The sequence below is a fragment of the Cotesia typhae genome, unplaced genomic scaffold (assembly GCF_013202065.1).
Source record: "Cotesia typhae breed Kobodo isofemale line unplaced genomic scaffold, CoteBio_Ctyphae contig_4, whole genome shotgun sequence".
Taxonomy (NCBI): Eukaryota; Metazoa; Arthropoda; class Insecta; order Hymenoptera; family Braconidae; genus Cotesia; species Cotesia typhae.
Genome location: NW_027423748.1, coordinates 11,572,249 through 11,593,163, shown reverse-complemented (window position 1 = coordinate 11,593,163; position 20,915 = coordinate 11,572,249). Strand labels below are relative to the sequence as shown.

At 31.6% G+C, this 20,915-nt stretch overlaps 5 protein-coding genes across 8 annotated transcripts; 3 read left to right on the top strand and 2 right to left on the bottom strand.

Annotated features, from left to right (window-relative positions):
* The first annotated feature begins 2,134 nt into the window (after positions 1-2,134).
* Positions 2,135-3,320, top strand: LOC141527551 (ciliogenesis and planar polarity effector 2). Its single transcript, XM_074243093.1, has 3 exons — positions 2,135-2,552; positions 2,637-2,905; positions 2,974-3,320. Exons 1-3 carry the CDS (start codon positions 2,453-2,455, stop codon positions 3,316-3,318), a joined length of 714 nt encoding a protein of 237 aa, XP_074099194.1. The 5' UTR covers positions 2,135-2,452; the 3' UTR covers positions 3,319-3,320.
* On the bottom strand, positions 3,314-4,455 carry Pex11ab (peroxisomal biogenesis factor 11ab). The gene is made up of 3 exons (XM_074243095.1): positions 4,263-4,455; positions 4,077-4,192; positions 3,314-4,016 (listed from the first exon to the last, which is right to left on the bottom strand). The coding sequence occupies exons 1-3, from the start codon at positions 4,316-4,318 to the stop codon at positions 3,484-3,486; spliced, it is 705 nt and encodes a 234-aa protein (XP_074099196.1). The 5' UTR covers positions 4,319-4,455; the 3' UTR covers positions 3,314-3,483.
* Positions 4,456-4,759: 304 nt separating this feature from the next.
* LOC141527547 (non-lysosomal glucosylceramidase-like) lies at positions 4,760-9,328 on the top strand. 2 transcript variants are annotated; one of them, XM_074243085.1, is made up of 14 exons: positions 4,762-5,050; positions 5,127-5,215; positions 5,286-5,466; positions 5,537-5,814; positions 6,030-6,269; positions 6,416-6,545; positions 6,622-6,921; positions 7,079-7,323; positions 7,424-7,578; positions 7,656-7,759; positions 8,173-8,315; positions 8,395-8,501; positions 8,610-8,801; positions 8,988-9,328. In XM_074243085.1, exons 1-14 carry the CDS (start codon positions 4,908-4,910, stop codon positions 9,198-9,200), a joined length of 2,520 nt encoding a protein of 839 aa, XP_074099186.1. In that variant the 5' UTR covers positions 4,762-4,907; the 3' UTR covers positions 9,201-9,328. The 2 variants fall into 2 exon arrangements, with proteins under 2 accessions (XP_074099188.1, XP_074099186.1); XM_074243087.1 differs by lacking the exon at positions 7,079-7,323 and having other exon boundaries at positions 4,760-5,050; positions 7,518-7,578.
* Positions 9,329-9,356: 28 nt separating this feature from the next.
* Positions 9,357-13,363, bottom strand: LOC141527549 (cytochrome P450 CYP12A2-like). The gene is made up of 8 exons (XM_074243089.1): positions 13,006-13,363; positions 12,681-12,924; positions 12,264-12,460; positions 10,735-10,936; positions 10,246-10,402; positions 9,889-10,137; positions 9,579-9,800; positions 9,357-9,497 (listed from the first exon to the last, which is right to left on the bottom strand). The coding sequence occupies exons 1-8, from the start codon at positions 13,208-13,210 to the stop codon at positions 9,387-9,389; spliced, it is 1,587 nt and encodes a 528-aa protein (XP_074099190.1). The 5' UTR covers positions 13,211-13,363; the 3' UTR covers positions 9,357-9,386.
* Positions 13,364-13,743: 380 nt separating this feature from the next.
* On the top strand, positions 13,744-20,420 carry LOC141527550 (uncharacterized). 3 transcript variants are annotated; one of them, XM_074243092.1, is made up of 4 exons: positions 16,331-17,074; positions 17,140-18,144; positions 18,572-19,657; positions 19,999-20,420. In XM_074243092.1, exons 2-4 carry the CDS (start codon positions 18,139-18,141, stop codon positions 20,218-20,220), a joined length of 1,314 nt encoding a protein of 437 aa, XP_074099193.1. In that variant the 5' UTR covers positions 16,331-17,074; positions 17,140-18,138; the 3' UTR covers positions 20,221-20,420. The 3 variants fall into 3 exon arrangements, with proteins under 3 accessions (XP_074099191.1, XP_074099193.1, XP_074099192.1); XM_074243090.1 differs by lacking the exons at positions 16,331-17,074; positions 17,140-18,144 and adding an exon at positions 13,744-13,849; XM_074243091.1 differs by having other exon boundaries at positions 16,331-18,144.
* Positions 20,421-20,915: the final 495 nt, after the last annotated feature.

The following is a 20,915-nucleotide window of genomic DNA, read 5'->3' as shown; positions in this document are numbered from 1 at the left end:
GAAGGAAGGGGAAGGCCGATATTTGTCGGCCAAATGGTGTCCATTTTCGACCAAATATGTCCGGCCATATTTCGGCCATTTGCGGCCCGTTTTCAGAGCATTGGGCTTCGCCCAAGGCCGATATTTGTCGGCCAAATGGTGCCCATTTTCGACCAAATATGGCCGGCCATATTTCAGCCATTTGCGGCCCGTTTTCGGAGCATTGGGCTTCGCCCAAGGCCGATATTTGTCGGCCAAATGGTGCCCATTTTCGGCCATTTGGTGGGCGGAAGTGCTTCCGGGAACCTTGGCTTCGCCCAAGGCCAATATGTCGGCCCAATGGTGCCCATTTTCGACCAAACACGGCCGGCCATATTTCGGCCATTTGGTGGGCGTTTTTCAGGCCTTGGGCTGCGCCCAAGGCCGATATATGTCGCACAATTGGTGGTTATTTTCGGCCAAATATGGTGCCGGCCATATTTCGGCCATTTGCGGCCCGTTTTCGGAGCATTGGGCTTCGCCCAAGGCCGATATTTGTCGGCCAAATGGTGCCCATTTTCGACCAAATATGGCCGGCCATATTTCGGCCATTTGGTGGGCGTTTTCGGAGCATTGGGCTTCGCCCAAGGCCGATATATGTCGGCCAAATGGTGGCCATATTTCAGCCATTTGCGGCCCGTTTTCAGAGCATTGGGCTTCGCCCAAGGCCGATATTTGTCGGCCAAATGGTGCCCATTTTCGGCCATTTGCTGGCCGTTTTCGGAGCATTGAGCTTCGCCCAAGGCCGATATTTGTCGGCCAAATGGTGCCCATTTTCGACCAAATATGGCCGGCCATATTTCGGCCATTTGCGGTCTGTTTTCGGAGCATTGGGCTTCGCCGCCCAAGGCCGATATTTGTCGGCCAAATGGTGCCCATTTTCGGCCATTTGGTGGGCGCTGGGTTTTCCTTATGGGCTTCGCCCAAGGCCAATATATGTCGGCCCAATGGTGCCCATTTTCGACCAAATATGGCCGGCCATATTTCGGCCATTTGGTTGGAGCGTTTTCAGGGCAACTTCCTGGGCTGCCCCCAAGGCCGATATATGTCGGCTAATTGGTGGTCATATTTCGGCCAAATATGGCCGGCCATATTTCGGCCATTTGCGGCCCGTTTTCGGAGCATTGGGCTTCGCCCAAGGCCGATATTTGTCGGCCAAATGGTGCCCATTTTCGACCAAATATGTCCGGCCATATTTCGGGCCATTTGGTGGGCGTTTTCAGGGCCTTGGGCTGCGCCCAAGGCCGATATATGTCGGCCAAATGGTGCCCATTTTCGACCAAATATGGCCGGCCATATTTCGGCCATTTAGTGGCCGTTTTCAGAGCTTTGGGCTGCGCCCGAGGCCTATATGTGTCGGCCAAATGGTGCCCATTTTCGACCAAATATGGCCGGCCATATTTCGGCCATTTGCGGCCCGTTTTCAGAGCATTGGGCTTCGCTCCAAGGCCAATATATGTCGGCCAAATGGTGCCCATTTTCGACCAAATATGACCGGCCATATTTCGGCCATTTGGTGCCCGTTTTCAGGGGCTTGGGCTGCGCCCAAGGTCAATATATGTCGGCCAAATGGTAGCCGTTTTCGACCAAATATGGCCGGCCATATTTAGGCCATATTTCGCCCAAATATGGACCATATTTCGGCCGGATTTTGACCAAATCTAGAGCACTTTTTTAACAAATCTAGGCCATTTTTTTTACTATATCTAGGCCTATATTCATGGTTATTCGCTGGTCATTTCGCCGATGGTTTTGAGAGCCATGCGCTCCGCCCATGGCTGATAATTGTTGGCGGAATAGGGGGCAGATTTTCGACTAAATCTACGCCGTTATTTTTGGTTTTTAGTTGGCCATTTTGTCGACAGTGTTAAGAGGCATTCGCTCCACTCATGGCTGAAATTTCTTGACGAAATTGGGGGCGGGGGGGGGCATATTTTTGGCCACATCTAGCCTACTTTTTCGACTATATTGAGGCCGTTATTTCTGATTGTTGGTTATCCATAACGTTAACGGTTTTCTGAGTCATGCGCTTCGTGCATGCCTCGTAATTCGTGAAGGGATCTTGGCCTTATTTATGACTATATTCTGAGCATATGACGCCTATTTTTTATCAACAAACGATTAATAAACTGATAAATTAATAATCCATTAACAATTTGGCCCTACTTTTACCATGCACATAACAAACGTCAACGATAACACCTCGATGTAAAAAACTCCATGACAGATATTTACATTAAACATATTTCTGGGCAATATTTGTATATATATAGGAAATTTTACTATAGTATTTGCCATCAAGTCGTGACTTGTATCACGAATAATTGTATTAAAATTTATAGCTGGTCTTTTCACCTGATTTTTATTAAATATTATTTTATATTTTTTTATATTATCATTATGTTAACAGCATCGAACAATTAAATAATTAAAAATGAGTGGAGCGATAAACATGAGTTGGTTAAATTCAAGTGAATCTGAATCATTGATGCCGTACTTTTACGATGACAAATCAAGAACAAGAAGACGTTATGGTAATTTAATTGTTTGTTTATTAATTAAAGTTGAAATTGAATTACAAATTAAGAATTATATACAATGAAGAAATTCTGTTTCAGGTCTTTTAGAAAGACCATCATTACCACCGTCCATAGAAGAAGTAACTTACAAAATATTCATGATAGGAAGACCTGGAGTTGGTAAGTCATCGGTTGTTTCCCGATTTTCGGGTATAGCTCATGAAAATTACGTATCCTCTGAAATAAACGGTATACGTAAGACAATGGTCTATTGGCCAGTTAAAATTTGGGATAAAGTTGTCTTATTTCGTCTTAATTTTTGGGACACTACTGAAAGTAGCATCAAAAAATATAGCCACGTTTTACCGGTATTTATACATATTTTAACAATTTACTGTAGGTATGTAAGAAAAATTTTTATTGTACTTTATTTCAGGCATGTAAAGAAAAAGTTGATGGAATTTGCTCCATATTTAGCTTTGAAGATCCTTCTAGTTTCAATGATATACCGTATTTGATGAATTCGATGAGCAATATCAAGGAGAGACCAGCAAATATTGTTATTGGAACGCGATACAAGCCCTGGTCAACATTACCTGTTTCTGAGCTTCAGTTGAAGGAGTTTGAAAGCAAATGGAAGGTTAAGGTAATTAAAGTTGATGTCAGCAAAACGACAGCCCGGCCAGAAATACTTGATTGTGCTTATCAACTTAATTCTATTTGCAAAGCTCTGTGGAATAGGGATCAAGAGTTTATAACTAAACAAATGCATGTAATTTAGAGTTAGTATTCATTTTAATTTATATTTTATTAAAATTTTATAAAAAATACATTCAATATTTTCATAAATATTAAAAATGTTTAGAATGTTTAATCTTAAACCCATTGTCAATTAAATTTAGGTATAAGTAATGAATATTTTAAGTTAAAATAATAAAAGTAAATACTATGCGGGTGATAATTTAGCCAAAGGATCTATTAAACAATAAATTCCAACAGCTGAGGAAATAAATCCAAGAATTCCAACCATTCCTGGGCTGAATTTAGTGTAACCCAGATTTGTCAAAGGTATAAATAAATCACAGCCATTTTTAATAGTATCCAAAACGACATCTTTGTGGCTAGTCAAGTAGAACAATGCACGATATCTGTCGTACCGGTAGTTTTTACTATTTAAATTAACCTGTTTTGACAGTCTTCCTAAATTGTATTCTTCCATAATTTTTACTATTTCATAGATATCGCGTGTCAAATTCATTATTATTGTCATTAGCCAGTACTTGTTGGCTATTGTGTTCCATTTTTCAATATTTACTTTACATAATCCAGCTCTTCCAACCCAGATAATATGATCAGCTAGCAAGTAAAGAGCATTTGATATTTTTGATAGCGTTACAGTTATTCTTATTACAAGATTCGGATATTTAATAGACGATAATGCGGAATATAAACTATCTAAAAATCTTCCGAGTCGTAGCACTGAAAAATAAATTATTATCAAATAAATATGTAATTAGTTTTAAAAATTTTTTTAGTTACATTTTCTAAATGAACTGAAGGTATACTCTAGGCTCTTTAAAATGTCATTTGAACGATAAGCCATCAATTTATTTTGTGTATAATACCATCCAAGACGGCTCCCATATTGACATAATCTGTAATTATTTATTTTCATTAATTATTATTCATCAAGATTATATATTATTTTAAATATTAATTACTAACCTTATTATTTTATCTCGGCCAACAGTTTGATTATTTAACCTGATCAATAAATCCATGGCGATTGAAATTAACTATTTGGAATGTATAAATTTAATGTGGACTTGGAACTCAATTAATAGCTTATTTTATCAATCATTTTTTTACATATAACTTGAATAATAACTTGGAAATTGTTGATTATGAATAAATAAATAATATTTACCTAATTGCTATTTAAAAAATCTACTAGGGAGCGCAACTATCAGTGTTTTGATTGTTTTTTTTAGCTCTGCCGGTACAGTAGAATGTTTACTAATCATCAAATGATTTTCCGCGTAAATTTAAAAATTTTTTAAATGTTCTGCGCGCGCACATCACGTATCTTTGTCCCGCTGCAAGGGAAATCGACAAATTCCGGCTTAGTGAGGTTAATCATATATGTGAGTAATATTTCACATCAACAAACATTAAGAACAAATGTATAAATATGTAAATTTAACGATAAATGATTTAGTTCGATGATATCTTTTGTCGCGATCTCGTGCAGAAAATCATTTTACAAGTTATCTTTTTGTTTTTTTTTACTTAAAAGTTTTTCATGTTGTTTAACAATAACATTTCAAGTATTAATTAATAAAACTTTGATTGAATAAATAATTTTCAACAATGACTGAAATAAATAATGAGTGTAAAAAAGTTTCTCGGTATGGTTTGATAGTGCCAATAGATCATAAATATCCAGAACAATGGAAACAAACTCTTCGGGTACGATGGAGAGAAGTTTTGAAGCTGTTTGGCTTAGGATTTCGGTGAATAATGTTATACAAACAATGATAAATATTAACTTGAGTGTTTCTAATATTAATTAATTATTATAATTTTCAGATTTCGATCATATTGCAGCCAAGTTTCTCGGGAAGGCCGTGTTCCATTGATGGATTATTCAAACCTTGTGAATGACAGACAAATTTATGGTAAATTAATTGATTTAAATTAGTATAATTAATTGATTAATGTAGACATTGTTTGTTGAATTTACAAAAGGCGTACCAATAGGTGGAATAGGAACAGGTTCAATAGGTCGTGGATTTAATGGAGAGTTTTGTCGGTACGCATTGATACCAGGAATTTATAAATACGAAACGGCACTTGCTAATCAATTTATTGTCACAGTTCGAAACACTGACGGCAAGACTATTTATCACCAAGTGTTATCGCCACTTTCGTAAGTATAAAAAAAAATATTTAAAATAGTCATATTTATAAAATATTATTTATATAATAAAATTAAACAGCCGAGGCAAATATTTGTCTTCTTGGAAATGGGGATTTGATGGCAAGAATGCTAAATACACAGGACTCTTTCCACGAGCTTGGACAGAATACGATATCAAAGAATTCAATGTTAAACTTATTTGTCGACAAATATCACCAGTAATCCCAAATAATTATAAAGACAGTTCTTTGCCGTGTGCAGCCTTCATTTGGGAAATAATTAACGAGTCTAATGTTGATTTGGATGTCAGCATTACATTTACATTCCAGTCTGGTATGGGCGGTTCTTCAATCCCAGGTATGTAGTTTTTTTTTTTTCCCTCTTTTATTTAAATAAAATCCGTAAATCTAAATAATTAGATGAAAAAAAAAATATCAGAGGATACTTGCTTATATAAGTAATGTCACAATTAAAAAAAAAAAAAAAAAGGAATTTTTTTATTTTTTTTTTTTTACTGCTGAAATAAACACTAAATGAAGAAAAAAAAATGATCAGATATATTATTATTCTAGGGGAAAAATGGACAGAATATTTTGAATATAAAAATGGAGTTAGGGGAGTGATGATACATCAAGAATTGAAGGGTATGCCTTGCACGTATGCAATTGCTTCGAAAGCTAGTACGAGTGACGTTGACATTTCACGGACGTTGATATTCGATCCCTTTGGCGATGGAAGCGAATTGTGGGAGTTACTTGAACGTACAGGCAAACTTAATACCTCACCTACTCGACTTAAATCTTCTCTAACACGTAATATTTTTTTTTTATTATTATTTATTTATATATTTATATCCTTGAAATTTAATCTATCTGACGTATTATATAATAACGTCAAATAAGACGAATGAGTTTGACATTTATCGTATAATTAATTTTTATTTATTTATCCGTTACAGTGAAACATGTCGGATGCGCGGTATGCTCTTCTCTGCGTGTTCAGGCAAACAGCTCACGAGAAATTGAATTTTGCTTGGCTTGGGATATTCCCAAAGTTCAATTTCATTTTAAGCTTAGACAATATTTAAGGTAATATTCATTTTATTTTATTTTATTTTATTTTATTTTATTTTACTTTACTTTATTTTTACCTATCATTCTGCAGATATTATACCAAATACTTTAATAATAATAATAATAATAATAATAATAATAATAATAATAATAATAATAATAATAATAATAATAATGAAACGGTAGTAAGGGAAATATCCCATTATACGTTGATGAATTATAATTCATGGGAACATGATATTTACAATTGGCAACGACCCGTATTGGATGATATTGATTTACCTGACTGGTATAAAAGTGCACTATTCAATGAATTGTATTACGTCGTCGATGGAGGTACCGTTTGGTTGCGGGCTGATGAAACCGATAAATTTAACAATTTCGATCCAAGGTAAAATTATATTTTTTTATTCTATTTATTTTATCCTCATTTAATAGAAATAATAGAATTTAATTTATATGAATTTATGAATTTATTAATACATTTAGCGTTACTATTAACAAAAATTAATATTTTAAATATAATAATAGTAATATTTTAATTTAAGAAATGAATACGGTCGTTTTGCGTATTTAGAGGGCCATGAATATCGAATGTATAATACATATGACGTACATTTTTATGCTTCATTTGCATTGGCGCAGCTGTGGCCAAATTTACAAGCTAGTTTACAGTATGATATTCGTGATGCTATTCAAATTGAGGACTCATCTTTGCGCACAACTTTTTACGATGGTACTAAATCTATACGTAAAGCCAAAGGTTTTGTACCACACGACATTGGGGATCCTGGTCTGAAATTATTTTTATATTCTATCCTATTAATTTTTATTTATTTCTCTATTCGTATATTATTACTTTTAAATTTCATTTATTGATTTGATATTCGTAGATGAAGAACCATTTAAAATGATAAACGCATACCCTATTCATAATATATCTAACTGGAAGGATTTGAATTCAAAATTTATACTAACGTCCTACAGGGATTTTATTTTAACAGATAATCAGGATATGTTGAAAGATTTTTGGCCGTCTATCAAAGAGGTTTCTCGTTTTATTTTAATAATTAACAAATTTAAATAATTTAAAATTAAATTATAAAACACAGACAATTTAATTAGATTTTAGAACACAGTCTTGCTTGGGATACCGATCAAGATGGTCTCATAGAGAATAGTGGTTTTCCAGATCAGACGTATGATACTTGGGTAATGGATGGCCCTAGGTAATTAACTCTTTTAAAATATACACTCACATTCGTTAGTTAAAATTTTTTAGTGGTATTGCAAATGAAGCCATAATTTTAATCGGTATAGAGTTAAATCCCAATCAAAATGCAATTATTTAATATACGTGGTTCGTAAATCAGATTTTAGGGAGTTTAAATTAATTTTATTTTACAAGTGCTCCGATTTCATGATCAGACAATCTGATTCGCGTACATTGAACGTACTCCCTACAGCCATACGATATACTATGTACGATGGATTTATGGATGACAGTTGGGGCTTCATTTTGTATTATCAGGGTAGCGTTAAATTACATTGCCGGACTATATATATTCTGACATCACTCATGTTCATTAAAACGATTCAATACAGAAATGAAATACTTATTTAATAATGTTTACCATGTTAGCGCTTACTGCGGAAGTTTATGGTTGGCTGCACTTTGCTGTTCTCTTGAAATTGCTAAAATATTTAATGATACTCAATTTATTAAAAAGTACACGGAGATATTAAAAAAAGGCAAGGATTCATTTCAAGATAAATTATGGAATGGCAAGTTTATTATTACGATTATTATTTGAATAAATAAATTTTATTTTTTATTCAATTGTTAAATTTTTAAAAATCGTAGGTAGTTACTATAATTTCGATTGTAGCAAATCGGATCATCGACTTTGTATTATGAGTGATCAGCTTTGTGGTCAATTATTTTTGCAAGCGTGTAAATTAAATCACAAGGTTTGTGTCGATTATTTATATTTATTGTATAATATTTTGTTGCAATATTAAAACTTAAAAAAACAAAAAAGAAAAAAAGTAAAAAAAAATTAAAATTAATTTACATAGATGTTTCCGGAAAAGCAAGTTAAATCGGCTTTAAAAACAATATTCGAAAATAATGTTTTAAAATACAGAGACGGTAATCAAGGAGCAGTTAATGGATTTCTCCCGAGTGGTCGTATCGACACGATGACTCTGCAAAGTGAGGAAATGTGGACCGGTGTTAGTTATGCACTTGCTGCTTTAATGATACACGAGGTATTTTATTTAATTATCATAACTGTCTGATTAAAACCAGACTACTCTACTTGTTAGTGACAGTTACTTGGTATTAGCTAAAATATTAGTAGAATACAAAATACATATATATATATATATATATATATATATATATATATATATATATATATATATATATATATATATATATGTATTTATTTTAAGGACATGGTCGAGGAAGGTTTACGTATAGCAGAAGGAGTATATCGAACAGTCTGGGAGCAAATAGGGTTAGCTTTTCAAACACCTGAAGCACTTTATGAAAAAGGTGGATATCGATCCGTTGGTTACATGAGACCTTTGTCTATTTGGGCTATTCACCAGGCATTTACCTATAAAAAACAAAATTTCAGTGATGTTGACGACACTAAACTCTAATCATCACCAGTAGTATTATTATATTTACACATTAATAGTGCGATAATTGTTGAACTTTGTATATTGCACAATTCAATATTTTATCAGATAAATTATTTTCATAAAAATATACAATTTATTTAGACTTATCTTATCTTGTAAATTATTTATATACTATGGGAATAAAACTTTTAACTTATCATTCTCTTAAATATCAATTAATTTTAATTGCAAAGGCGAATCCATTGTATTTATAAACCGGCTTTTTATTTTTAAAGGCTCGTTAGAAGGCCATTCAATTTTAAAGTTTTGCAACATCTGTGGATTAAATTGAAAATCAATAAGAGGTATCTTCTGATAATATAATTTAAATATTCATTGATTTGGTAATAAAATAACCTTAAGCGTGAGGGTTTCCATTTCTAATTCAGCGAATCGTCTTCCAATACACGTACGCGGGCCAAACCCAAATGGCATGTAAGCAAACGGATGCGCCTCTTTACTGGCTTTTACATCTGTATCATCGTTATTTCTTAGCCATCTTTCCGGTAAAAATTCTTCTGGCCGTGGAAAATGTTCAAGATCCATTGAAAGTACACTGTGACACGCTACAACATCAGTCTAAAGAATAATAGTTTTTAAAAATTGTTATTTCACATGAGAATCTATATAAAAAAAAAAAAAAAAAAAAAAAAAAAAAAAGAAATACTTGTTTAGGAATTTGGTATCCACCGAGAACAACATCGGTACGCATTGTTCGTAAATTGCCAATAGCAATCGGTGCTAATCGAAGCGACTCTTTGATACACGCCTTAAGGTAGGGAATGTTATTAAGAACATCAAATGTTACAGGGAATGTTTTATCGGGCAGTAAATTTAATGTTTCCTTTCTTAGCTTTTCCTGTACTCGAGGGTTTATCGAGATATGATACAATAATAAACCCGTAGCATTTCCAGTCTTATTATATATAGGTATATAAGAAAAAAAAAATTTTTTTATTATTATCATCATCTTAAAAGTAAATTAAAATAGAAAAATATTGAATAAAATTAATAATAAACATACCGTGTCAATTCCAGCAGTTAACATGTCGAGTGCCATAATATAAGCAGTTTGTTCGTCGATACTCAATAAACTTTCCAAGACGCTTCGTTCGTTTGTATTGCTCTTTGGGTACTTGGCAAACTTTAGTTTAGCATCGTCTATATGCTTGGTAGCTATTCTGAATTTGATATACCAAAATTTAATTAAAACCGATCCGCCGTTTTATTTAATTATTTACACTTGATATTTATTGTAGAGTATGATATAAGTAAGTAAATTTAACAACTTAATTTATTCGACAAGTTATTATCGCTGTTGTAATAATAATAATAATAATAATAATAATAATAATAATAATAATAATAATAATAATAATTATTATTATTATTATTATTATTATTATTATTATTATTATTATTATTATTATTTTTTATAAAAATAATTGAAAGCTTTTAAATGGTAGTATTGTATGAATAAATTAGTGTGTTAATATATCTTTGGGTATTTTACCTGGTAATAACATCTAGTGTTTGAAACAACTTCTTGAGTTTCGGCGTGTCATAAATTTTCCACAACGAGGGCAAAATTTCAAGCTGGTAAAAGAGCTCAAACATGTTGTGAACTGCATCAATCATTCTCTGTGGCTCTGAGTCGGCTGTTAATCCGTCCTCAAAACTTCCTAAACGATGATCCATCGCAATCATACATATAGCTGCAAAAAATAATTATACATTTCACCATTTATTTCTGTCCTAAACTTAAACAACATGCATTTTAAAGTATAATATATATTACTACTATATATAGTAATAGGTATATAAACGGATTGTAAATGAGTTACGCTCAGGGAATCCTATTTATATATGTTCCATTGGATAAAATGAAACAGAGACTAAGGTAAAGTACATAGCCAATAGCCGCAACCCAAACTTGTAATCTCCAGGTGGTTGCCTTAATTGAGATTATGTTTAATTGCAAGTACAGCAACAACAACAACAACAACAACAACAACAACAACAACAACAACAACAACAACAACAACAACAACAACAACAACAACAACAACAACAACAACAACAACAACAACAACAACAACAACAACAACAACAACAATAATAATAATAATAATAATAATAATAATAATAATAATAATAATAATAATAATAATAATAATAATAATAATAACAATAATAGTGTGCACTGTCAATTTGAATGAGCTTCCTTAAGTAGCTTCCGACTGTATATAGTAACAACACCGTTGTGCGTATTGTTTGCATTACAACACAATATTATGCTGAACCAACATTATCGCAATTAACATTCCAAACATACTGCAGTATATGTAGGCATACACTATTTCTTAATACCCATTTACACTCATCTTAATCAAGGACGACGGGATTATTACATTAGTAACACTATGGTACATTATATTGCACACTATTAAAAGTGAACTCGTTTCATTTTCTTATTTTTAAAAACAAACATTAAATGTTAAATAATGCAAATCATTGGCACGGAAGTTACTTAGACGTGTGTATACTTTGTCAATGTTTAATTGTGCAATATGCATTAATCTTGATGATGATGATGATGATGATGATGATGATGATGATGATGACGATAGTAGCATCACCATATAGCATATCGCGATTATTGTAAAATGGTGTGAGCGTTAGCGAGACAAGTAACAGATGAATAAATTAATAATACAAAAGAGAATTCAGTAAAATAATAATTGTATTCGGAACATAATGAAAATATGATATACTACTTGATGTTTTACATGAATGTATTCATTGTTGTTAATATCATTATTGTTATCTTTTGAACAAAAGAAAACGTGTCACAAAAAAATAAAAAATAAAAAAAAGGAAAGTAAAAGAAGAAGAAGAAGAAATATTGTGTGGTGAAGAAATAATGATAATTTATGTACAAATGTTTTAAATGTAAATGTCTCGGATGATTAATAAAAAGTAATCGTGAATTTTTGAAGGTAGAAGCGTAGAAGCGTAGAAGCGTAGAAGCATGGCACTTACACTCGAGAGCCCACTTATTCATTTCGTTGTTGAATGTTGCCGGTAGTTTAAAACTTTTTACATCTCGAAGTTTTCGTATTCTCGTGATAAAGTCGTTGGCAACTTGGTCGACTTGTGCCACGTGGGGCTTGATGCTTCTCGGCTGCATCATATGTTGATTCACGTTTTTCCTAAACTCGTGCCAGGCTTTACCTTGGCTACAAGTCCAAAAGCAAAAACAAAAACAAAGTTAGCTAAACATATATGTATATAGAAAAAAAAAGTTTAATCAATTTCTCTCGTTCTCTCTCTCTCTCTCTCTCTCTCTCTCTCTCTCTCTCTCTCGGTTCCTGCGATCCCGATGAGGACGAGAATGAGAATATGGACGTGGATGAGGATGAGGGGGAGGATTTTGTTAATTAAAAGCTATAAACTAACCTGCCGACAAGTCCCAATTTTCCTTTGTAAACTTTTGAGTTTCTCTCTCGGTATGTACATATTGTTTCAATCGCTATTCTCAGCGGCCAGGCTCCCTCCACACGGTACATTTTTTCACATTGTTCTGGGTCGTACAGAAATACCGAGGGTCTCCTCCCGAACACTCCTTCTAGCTTTACAATGTTCCCGTACTGTTTGTTTAGTAATTTCATTTGTTCGTACAGCGGCAAATTTCCGTATTCACCTTTCAAAAATTTTATTTCAATCAATTATTTACATTCTTACTTTTTAATTTTATCATAGTCATAATAATAATATTAAATACCTATGTGTGGTAAAAATTTAAATAAATTCCCAAAAATTGGATAAGATTTAGGACCAGGAATTTCACGATACGGTTTTGCTTCTTCCCATGACAATTCTTCATTTTGTATGGGACATGTCCCGATACTTGCATAATTTTTTTCTAATAATAATCCATTTATACTTTTCGGACTATTTAGTCTACTGATAACTAACTTTGTTGTCATATTTACTCTGACTTTTTTTGTTAAACTTTAATACGACAATTGTTAAAAATTAATCAATGAGTTAATATATACACGTATAATATAATATAATATAATACAATATAATGGATCAAGAATAATTAATGAATATTTAAATAGAATAGTTATTATTGATAACCTAGTGCACTTGAATGTTTATATATATATATATACACAATAATAGAGAGTATAATTAAACAGCGAGTTTTCACAGCTCGTCAGTTGTTAAATCACTCTCGTAAATTGTTTTATTTATTTATAGAAATCGAATTCGCTTGAATAATTGAATGCATGTTTTAGGGTGAAGTTAAAGCCCGGTGACAATTATTATATTTATTCATTAACCAATTATCACACGTTACGTCAATTTAATTTTTTAACACGACAGTTTATTCGTCATTTGAATAATTATTCAAATAAATTTAAAAGGCTAAAAAGGGATGTATAAAATGTGTATTTTAAATAAACGATAAAATACAACTCACGAATAAATGTTGACGGAATATTGTGCGCAAAGAACTGAATCGATCGTGACATGACACTGCACTGGCGAGTACGTGTATAATATGTGTGTGATATGAAGCAGTAATACGAGAGAACAGCAGGATGCATTTGATTAAGGTATCAAGAAATATTTTTCCTCACATCACTCGTTTATTTTTGCCAACTCACTCTATCACGTTGAGCATATCGCGGCAATCTATTATTATTATTTATTTATCGCTTTTATTTTTTTAAAAGAGAATGTACACATTATTAATCGAATAAACACGGCGGGTGTATTTTTATAAATCTCAATATCAGTTAAAATTTATTGTTTTTTTTTTTCTCCAACTTTTAAAGTTATTTTTACGTTTTTAGATAACAAAGAAATAGTCGATTAAATTTAAATGATGCATAAAAATATATTTTCTGCATCGAGTAATTGGTAATTGCATAAATTCTACTTTATCGTTGGTAGATAGTTCCTTTGTTCGTTCAATCACACATTTTATTTTTATTTTTATATTTTAAGACAACAGAGAAAAGTCCTTGATGAACAGTCGTCACTAATAATATTAGATCCTTAATATCGCGCAATCATTTTTATTTTAATTAATTAATTAATAAATGAAATTGAATTATTGTGATGAATGAAAGAGTCAAGGTCTTTTACGTAATTAAATAAATGATAAATAATTATCAGGCTTAAATTATCATTATTATTATTATTATTATTATTATTATTATTATTATTATTATTATTATTATTATTATTATTATTATTATTATTATTATTATTATTATTATTATTATTATTATTATTATTATTATTATTATTATTATTATTATTATTATTATTATTATTATTATTATTATTATTATTATTATTATTATTATTATTATTATTATTATTATTATTATTATTATTATATTTTAATGTAGTAAATTTTAATATTAATAATTAATGAAGCATGGGGATTTAAAATCCATCGAATAAATTTTTTTCCGGTTGATAAAACCCAGAGCCCAGAGAGTCTTTCCGGTAAATTAAATTCTTAAGTATCATAACATGAAATATTAGTAGACGTGATCTAGACCAGCAGCAGTAGCAGTAACAGCAGTTATATGAGAACCAGGAGAATGAGGGAAGCAAGGGAAGAGTTAAGCAAGGGCAGGTCAAATCTGATATCAGTAAACTCTGAACTGTTCTGAACTCCCCTGAACTGTTCAACACAGTACATAGTATAATGTCAGAGTGTAAGAGTTACTCTCCAGTGCAGTGTCAGCTATTTAAATGCAACCAACGGACACACATCAAAGTAACCAACCTACCAGCTAACATATACATATATATATATATATATATATATATATATATATATATATATTATAACTTATAATAGATGAGTAGTTTAGTTGTTCTACCAGGTCTTAATGTACTGAATAGATCTCCTGGTTAACTATTTAGTTTCCTCAATTAAACAGATAGTTAGTTATATGTTATATATTATATGTAATATGTAATATGTATTATCTGCATTGATGGACACTATCAATAGAGATTTAGGACTTTGGATCACTGAGATAACTTTACCAAAATCCATCCAACTACAACTATTAACTGTAACGATAGATTAAAACAAAAGCTCGACGGCGATTATCCCCAGAGAGATAAGGATCGGATGCTCTGTTTAACAGAATATCCAAATAGTTAAGATATCTACACTTATCTCTCTATATCTCTATTGCTAGTTAGACTGATGTTCTTGTTTTTGTTGTTATGTCTTGTGGTAGTTTATGGACTTGTAATCCACTGAGATCTACATCTGCTTTAGACGTCGATGTTCTACTCGATCATTATAATCGAGCAGCGTTTAGTGGCTCCACGGTGATTGTTCACTCAATAGCTTCTCCAATTTCTATTAACCTTTGCTGAGTTCATCAGACCTTGTCAAATCATTATTATTATTATTATTATTATTATTATTATTATTATTATTATTATTATTATTATTATTATTATTTAAATACGAATCTAGTTTTTTTTTTTTATAGTTGAGCTCTTGTTAATTATTTTATTTAGTACGTCAAGAACCGGAAAAGAGTTGAGGAGACAGTAAAAGTAGGGTTGAAAAGGGCGGTGTTGGTAACTGGTAACTGGTAGCAGGTATAGTATACGTTAATCTATTCAATGAACAAGCTCCAAAAAGTTTTAATCGTTCATTTCCGACGAATAAAGCCGACAAATTGAAAGCCAAACTAGCAAGTTTGTTACGAATAGAATTTGGTTACGGAAAACTTTAGTGGCTCTGTCGATCTGTCAACATTCACGATACTCTTTTTACTTTTATTACTTTTAACTTTATTTTCAACCATCATCGTTATTATATTTTCTTCTTATTCGTCTAGTTGTTGAATTCAAGACGAAGCTAAAATCGAGAGAGTTTTGAAACAGTCTTTCGAATCTTTACATATATACGAATACGAATACAAACGACGTAAATCGATGTTTGATCGTGTCTTAACGACTGTTCAGTGACATTCAACAACGAAAGACTTGAATTTGCTAAAGTCTGCACTTTTTTTTTTTTTTTTTTTTTTTTTTTTAAATTCAATTACTCGTTGAAACTTTTTCTCAAGATTATTTGTGCAAAAGTTATAGATTATAAATTATCAATTTAAAATTGAATTATTCAGATAAAATAATTAATTTATTATTTAAAAGTCAGCGATGTATAAAATAAGAAATAAAGAAAATAATAAAAATATAAAATAATGGTCGATAACGTTTGACCTGGAGAAGAAATTTCGACATCCATTATCATCGATGCATAATCTAGTGGCCGGCTGTTAATGCCGAGTACGAATAATACGAATGGATGTGTGGATGAGAGTAGAGAGGTCAAAAACGCTAGGAGGCTATTTGCGAGACATATATAGAGACCTATTATAGAGACTAGGTCACGCTAGTGTAATGCGATCCATCGAAAAGAGGAAGATATAGATTCTAGACTGTAGAGTTTGCGTGGATATGAAGGCTAAAAGCAATCTTGACCTACGTATCTATGCTAATAAGAATATTAGAGAATATTAGGTGAATCAACTTTAAGCGGGTGTATGCTAATATTTTTAACAACACTCTATAAATATTTATTCAGATAATCATTGTTACTTTTAACAATAACTATTATTTTTTACTTTTGTTTTAAATGGGTGATTTAATTTAATGAAATTGAGTGTAAGGTTAAACACTCCAAGTAATAAATTTATTTGTAGACAAAGGTTTAATTAAATTACTGTTCTACCGTTAAATGGATGTGTCATTAAGAAGAAAGAATAAAAGAATAAAATAAATACAAAGAGGTTGGTCATCTTTACTTAGGCCAGACAATCAGCCAACCTGACAGTGAGAGATTTGATTATTACAGTTTCCCGGTCACAAAGGAATTCCTGAGGCAACACCAAATCGTCTTTGATCTTACTTCTAACCACATATCATATATATATATCAAATATATATAACATACACGTATTTGATCATTATGAGAGAGTAGTATATGATAAATGTATGTTGATGTTAGTCTTGCTAGTACTTTGAATACTATTCTAATTCAATTTCATGTATTACAATGGTAATATATTTGACGAAACAATTTTCATCAGTCAGAACGGCTTTACCACTCGAGGATATTATTGTCTCAAGTCGAATAAGTTGGGGCGTTTACTTTCTGTCAGACATAATATATATATATATATATATCTGACGAGTGTTTGCCGAATTTCTACTACGATATATACTATTCTCAGTAATAATGTGTCTAGAGTTTAGTCCTTGAAGTTAAATTACAAAATTGCTACAAAGTTCAACTAAATTAAACTGTGACAACTACAATTGGAGAAATACATAAATAAGTATTACTCTATTTTTTATTGAATTTCTATAGACCTATATATCAATGAGAGTGAGGGTATAACAAAGTATCGTCTGGTGTCTAATGCCCTCGAGTAATAGACAAATGACTAATGATAAATAATACAAACTGATGATTGTTCGTTCCAGTGAATATTGTTATTGTGGCCTTGCTCCCGATGTTACCGATGTTACCATAATGTTACCATAATAGTTACAGTTTATTGTCGGGTAAGAAATTATGAAATAATTTAAACTCGGGCGATTTTAATAGAAACGAGGGTCATCATCATCATTGCTCATCTGTGAAAGATGAATAACGCTTGCTCAAGTACAAGCGGTCCTCATCAGGAAGGAAGAATCGCCACTCATTAAAAACCTTCACTTTTGCGCTATATGCAAAACAAAATACTAATACTAATACTGATAGAAATATAAATACAAACACCCGGGAATATAAAAGCTGATTATTCCATCATTTAAAAATCAAATTCAATTGTATCCTCACAGCAGTAACATGAAGGTAAGAATTCTCATTTTCATTTTCATTTTCTTTTCTTTTCTTTTCTTTATAATGATATTTATTATTATTATTATTATTATTATTATTATTATTATTATTATTATTATTATTATTATTATTATTATTATTATTGTTATTATCTTAATTATTGGAGGTGTGTGCAAAGATATTAAGGGTAAAATAAATAAAACAAGTGGGTGGTGTGCGGTTGACTTTAATGTGAAATCTAAATTCTATAAAAGCAATTAAGAGCCGCGCTTTTATTAACTCTACAATCTAATTCGATCAATAAATCAGTATACACAAAAAAGTGATTTAACGGCTTGGTTAAAAGTAGAGTTAATCGAGAGTAAACCTTTATTACACATTTAACCTTGTTTTATTTATTTTATTTAACTTGTAAAAAATAATGATAACATTTTTTTAGGTGATAATTATTTTATCAATAGCGATGTCTGTCACTTTGGGTAGTTTGGAGCCAGCTGATTATAAACCACCACTCGGATCAGGATCAGCATCAGGATACTCAACCACCGGCCAATCAGATCGTTATTTACCACCGTCATTATCCTCACAACTAGCGAGTCACCGTAGTATTTCAAACCAAGGGCTAACACCAGAATCCCATTATCTCCCGACGAGTTACCAAAGTCCATCTCAAAACGTAATACCAAATTCTCTGTACTTGCCCACAAGTAACATCAGATCATCATCATTATCAACATTATCTGGTATTCCTAACAGTAGTAGAGGTAGTAGTGGTACTTCTGTTGTAGGAGGAATCCCTTCGTTACAATACTTACCCAGCCAACCGTCTATTTCTCGACAAAATCCTTTCAGCAGTATCCAGAATCCAGAAAGCATTACTACCACTAACACTAGTACTACTACTACTACTACTGCTGGTATTACGTCAACTCTGGATCATCGTATTTCAAACTCATTGGGGATTCCCAATACTCCTACAGTGTCCTCCTCACCAACAGTGACATCTCGGCTACATACGCCTAACCGAAATACTGTTAGTAGTGGTACTGCTGTTTCATCTTCTCAATATCTACCACCATCAATATCTCCTTTTATATCTATCAGTAAACATTCTGACAGATTTATCCAGTCTGTTCCAAGCTCAAACTATCTGGCATCAGCGGTGGTGTCTAAGCAAAATCAATATCACGGAAGAATCAATCAACCATCATACACTTCTGCTGTTACTGTTCCTGGCTCTATCGGTCTATCATCCCCTCCTTCTTCTTCTTCTTCTTCTTCTTCTTCTTCTTCTTCTTCTTCTTCTTCTACATCATCCGGCATTATCTCCAATAGTTATTTAATGCCCAACAACAAGTTATCTAGCTCATTGTCTGGATTCTCATTGTTGTCACATAATAATCAGTACACTGGTGGACAACCAGGACGTCAGTCAAACATTCTTGCCGGTGGAAACATAAATCAACCACCTGGAAATTACTATTCCTCTGATGAAACATTTTCCGGTTACGATAATAATCATAAAGTGAGTTTAAGTAGTATATTTAGTCTTTTATTTTTGACTTTAATTAATGTATAAAATGGATAGAGCTCGCTATGAAAATCGATACTTAATTACTTAATTATTGAGTAATATAAATAAGTGTCGGGCTAAAAAGACTTTATTCCACTTAACGATAAATATTATATCGACAAAAGTCGATACTTGAATATACAAATTTATTCTGTTGTATGGTAAATGTGGTAAAACCCTTTTAAGCTATTAATTAATGATAACGATACTAATATAATAATAATAATAATAATAATAATAATAATAATAATAATAATAATAATAATAATAATAATTTTGTTATTATTTTTCAGGCATTAGCCAACTATGAATTTGAGTATCATGTTAACGATGAGTACGGTAATGACTTTAGTCACAAAGAGACTAAAAATAATGATAATAAAGTAACCCGTGGTGTTTACACCGTTTTGTTACCGGATGGACGTAAACAGATTGTTCACTATACTGCCGATCAGGATGGCTTTAAACCGACGATAACTTATGAGGAATCTCCGGCACCTGGTTATCAATATTAATAATAACTCATTATATATAATTCAACAGTTACTATAAGCCATATATTTTATTTATATGTGTATAAATTATAAATTATATTACAAATAGTTTATTACGAGAATTTATCATATCAGTGTACGTGTTTTACACAATTATTATAGTTACGTGTATATGATAACTAATGTCTGTAATGCATTTTTTAAAAATAAATTTGTTTTTATTATAAATAAATATGACAGTGAGTAATTATTATTACTATTCCTATTATTATTATTATTATTATTATTATTATTATTATTATTATTATTATTATTATACTAGAAATTGTTTGATAAACCATGTACAACGGGGAATATGATTTTATGCAAAATCAAGGTGGAGTCATAAATCATAATATTATATATATTATATATACCGCAAGAGGCAAGAGAAAGACACTCAACTGCCGTTGAATTAGTTCACTGATGGTGGATTTGTATTCGTTAGTGCGAGGACAGTACTAAATATAAAGAGTATATCACTGATATGAGATAACATTGTTGATGGAAAATAGATCTGGTGCATTATATTATCTCACCTTTCCTGAAATAGTACCATATTATAATATCGCATACAATTTGGTATCATCTTTCCACAAGATATCATCTATTAATTCATTAAAATTAGTTATTTTTATTTATATTTTTGAGAATTTATATGCCAAATGCATACTCAT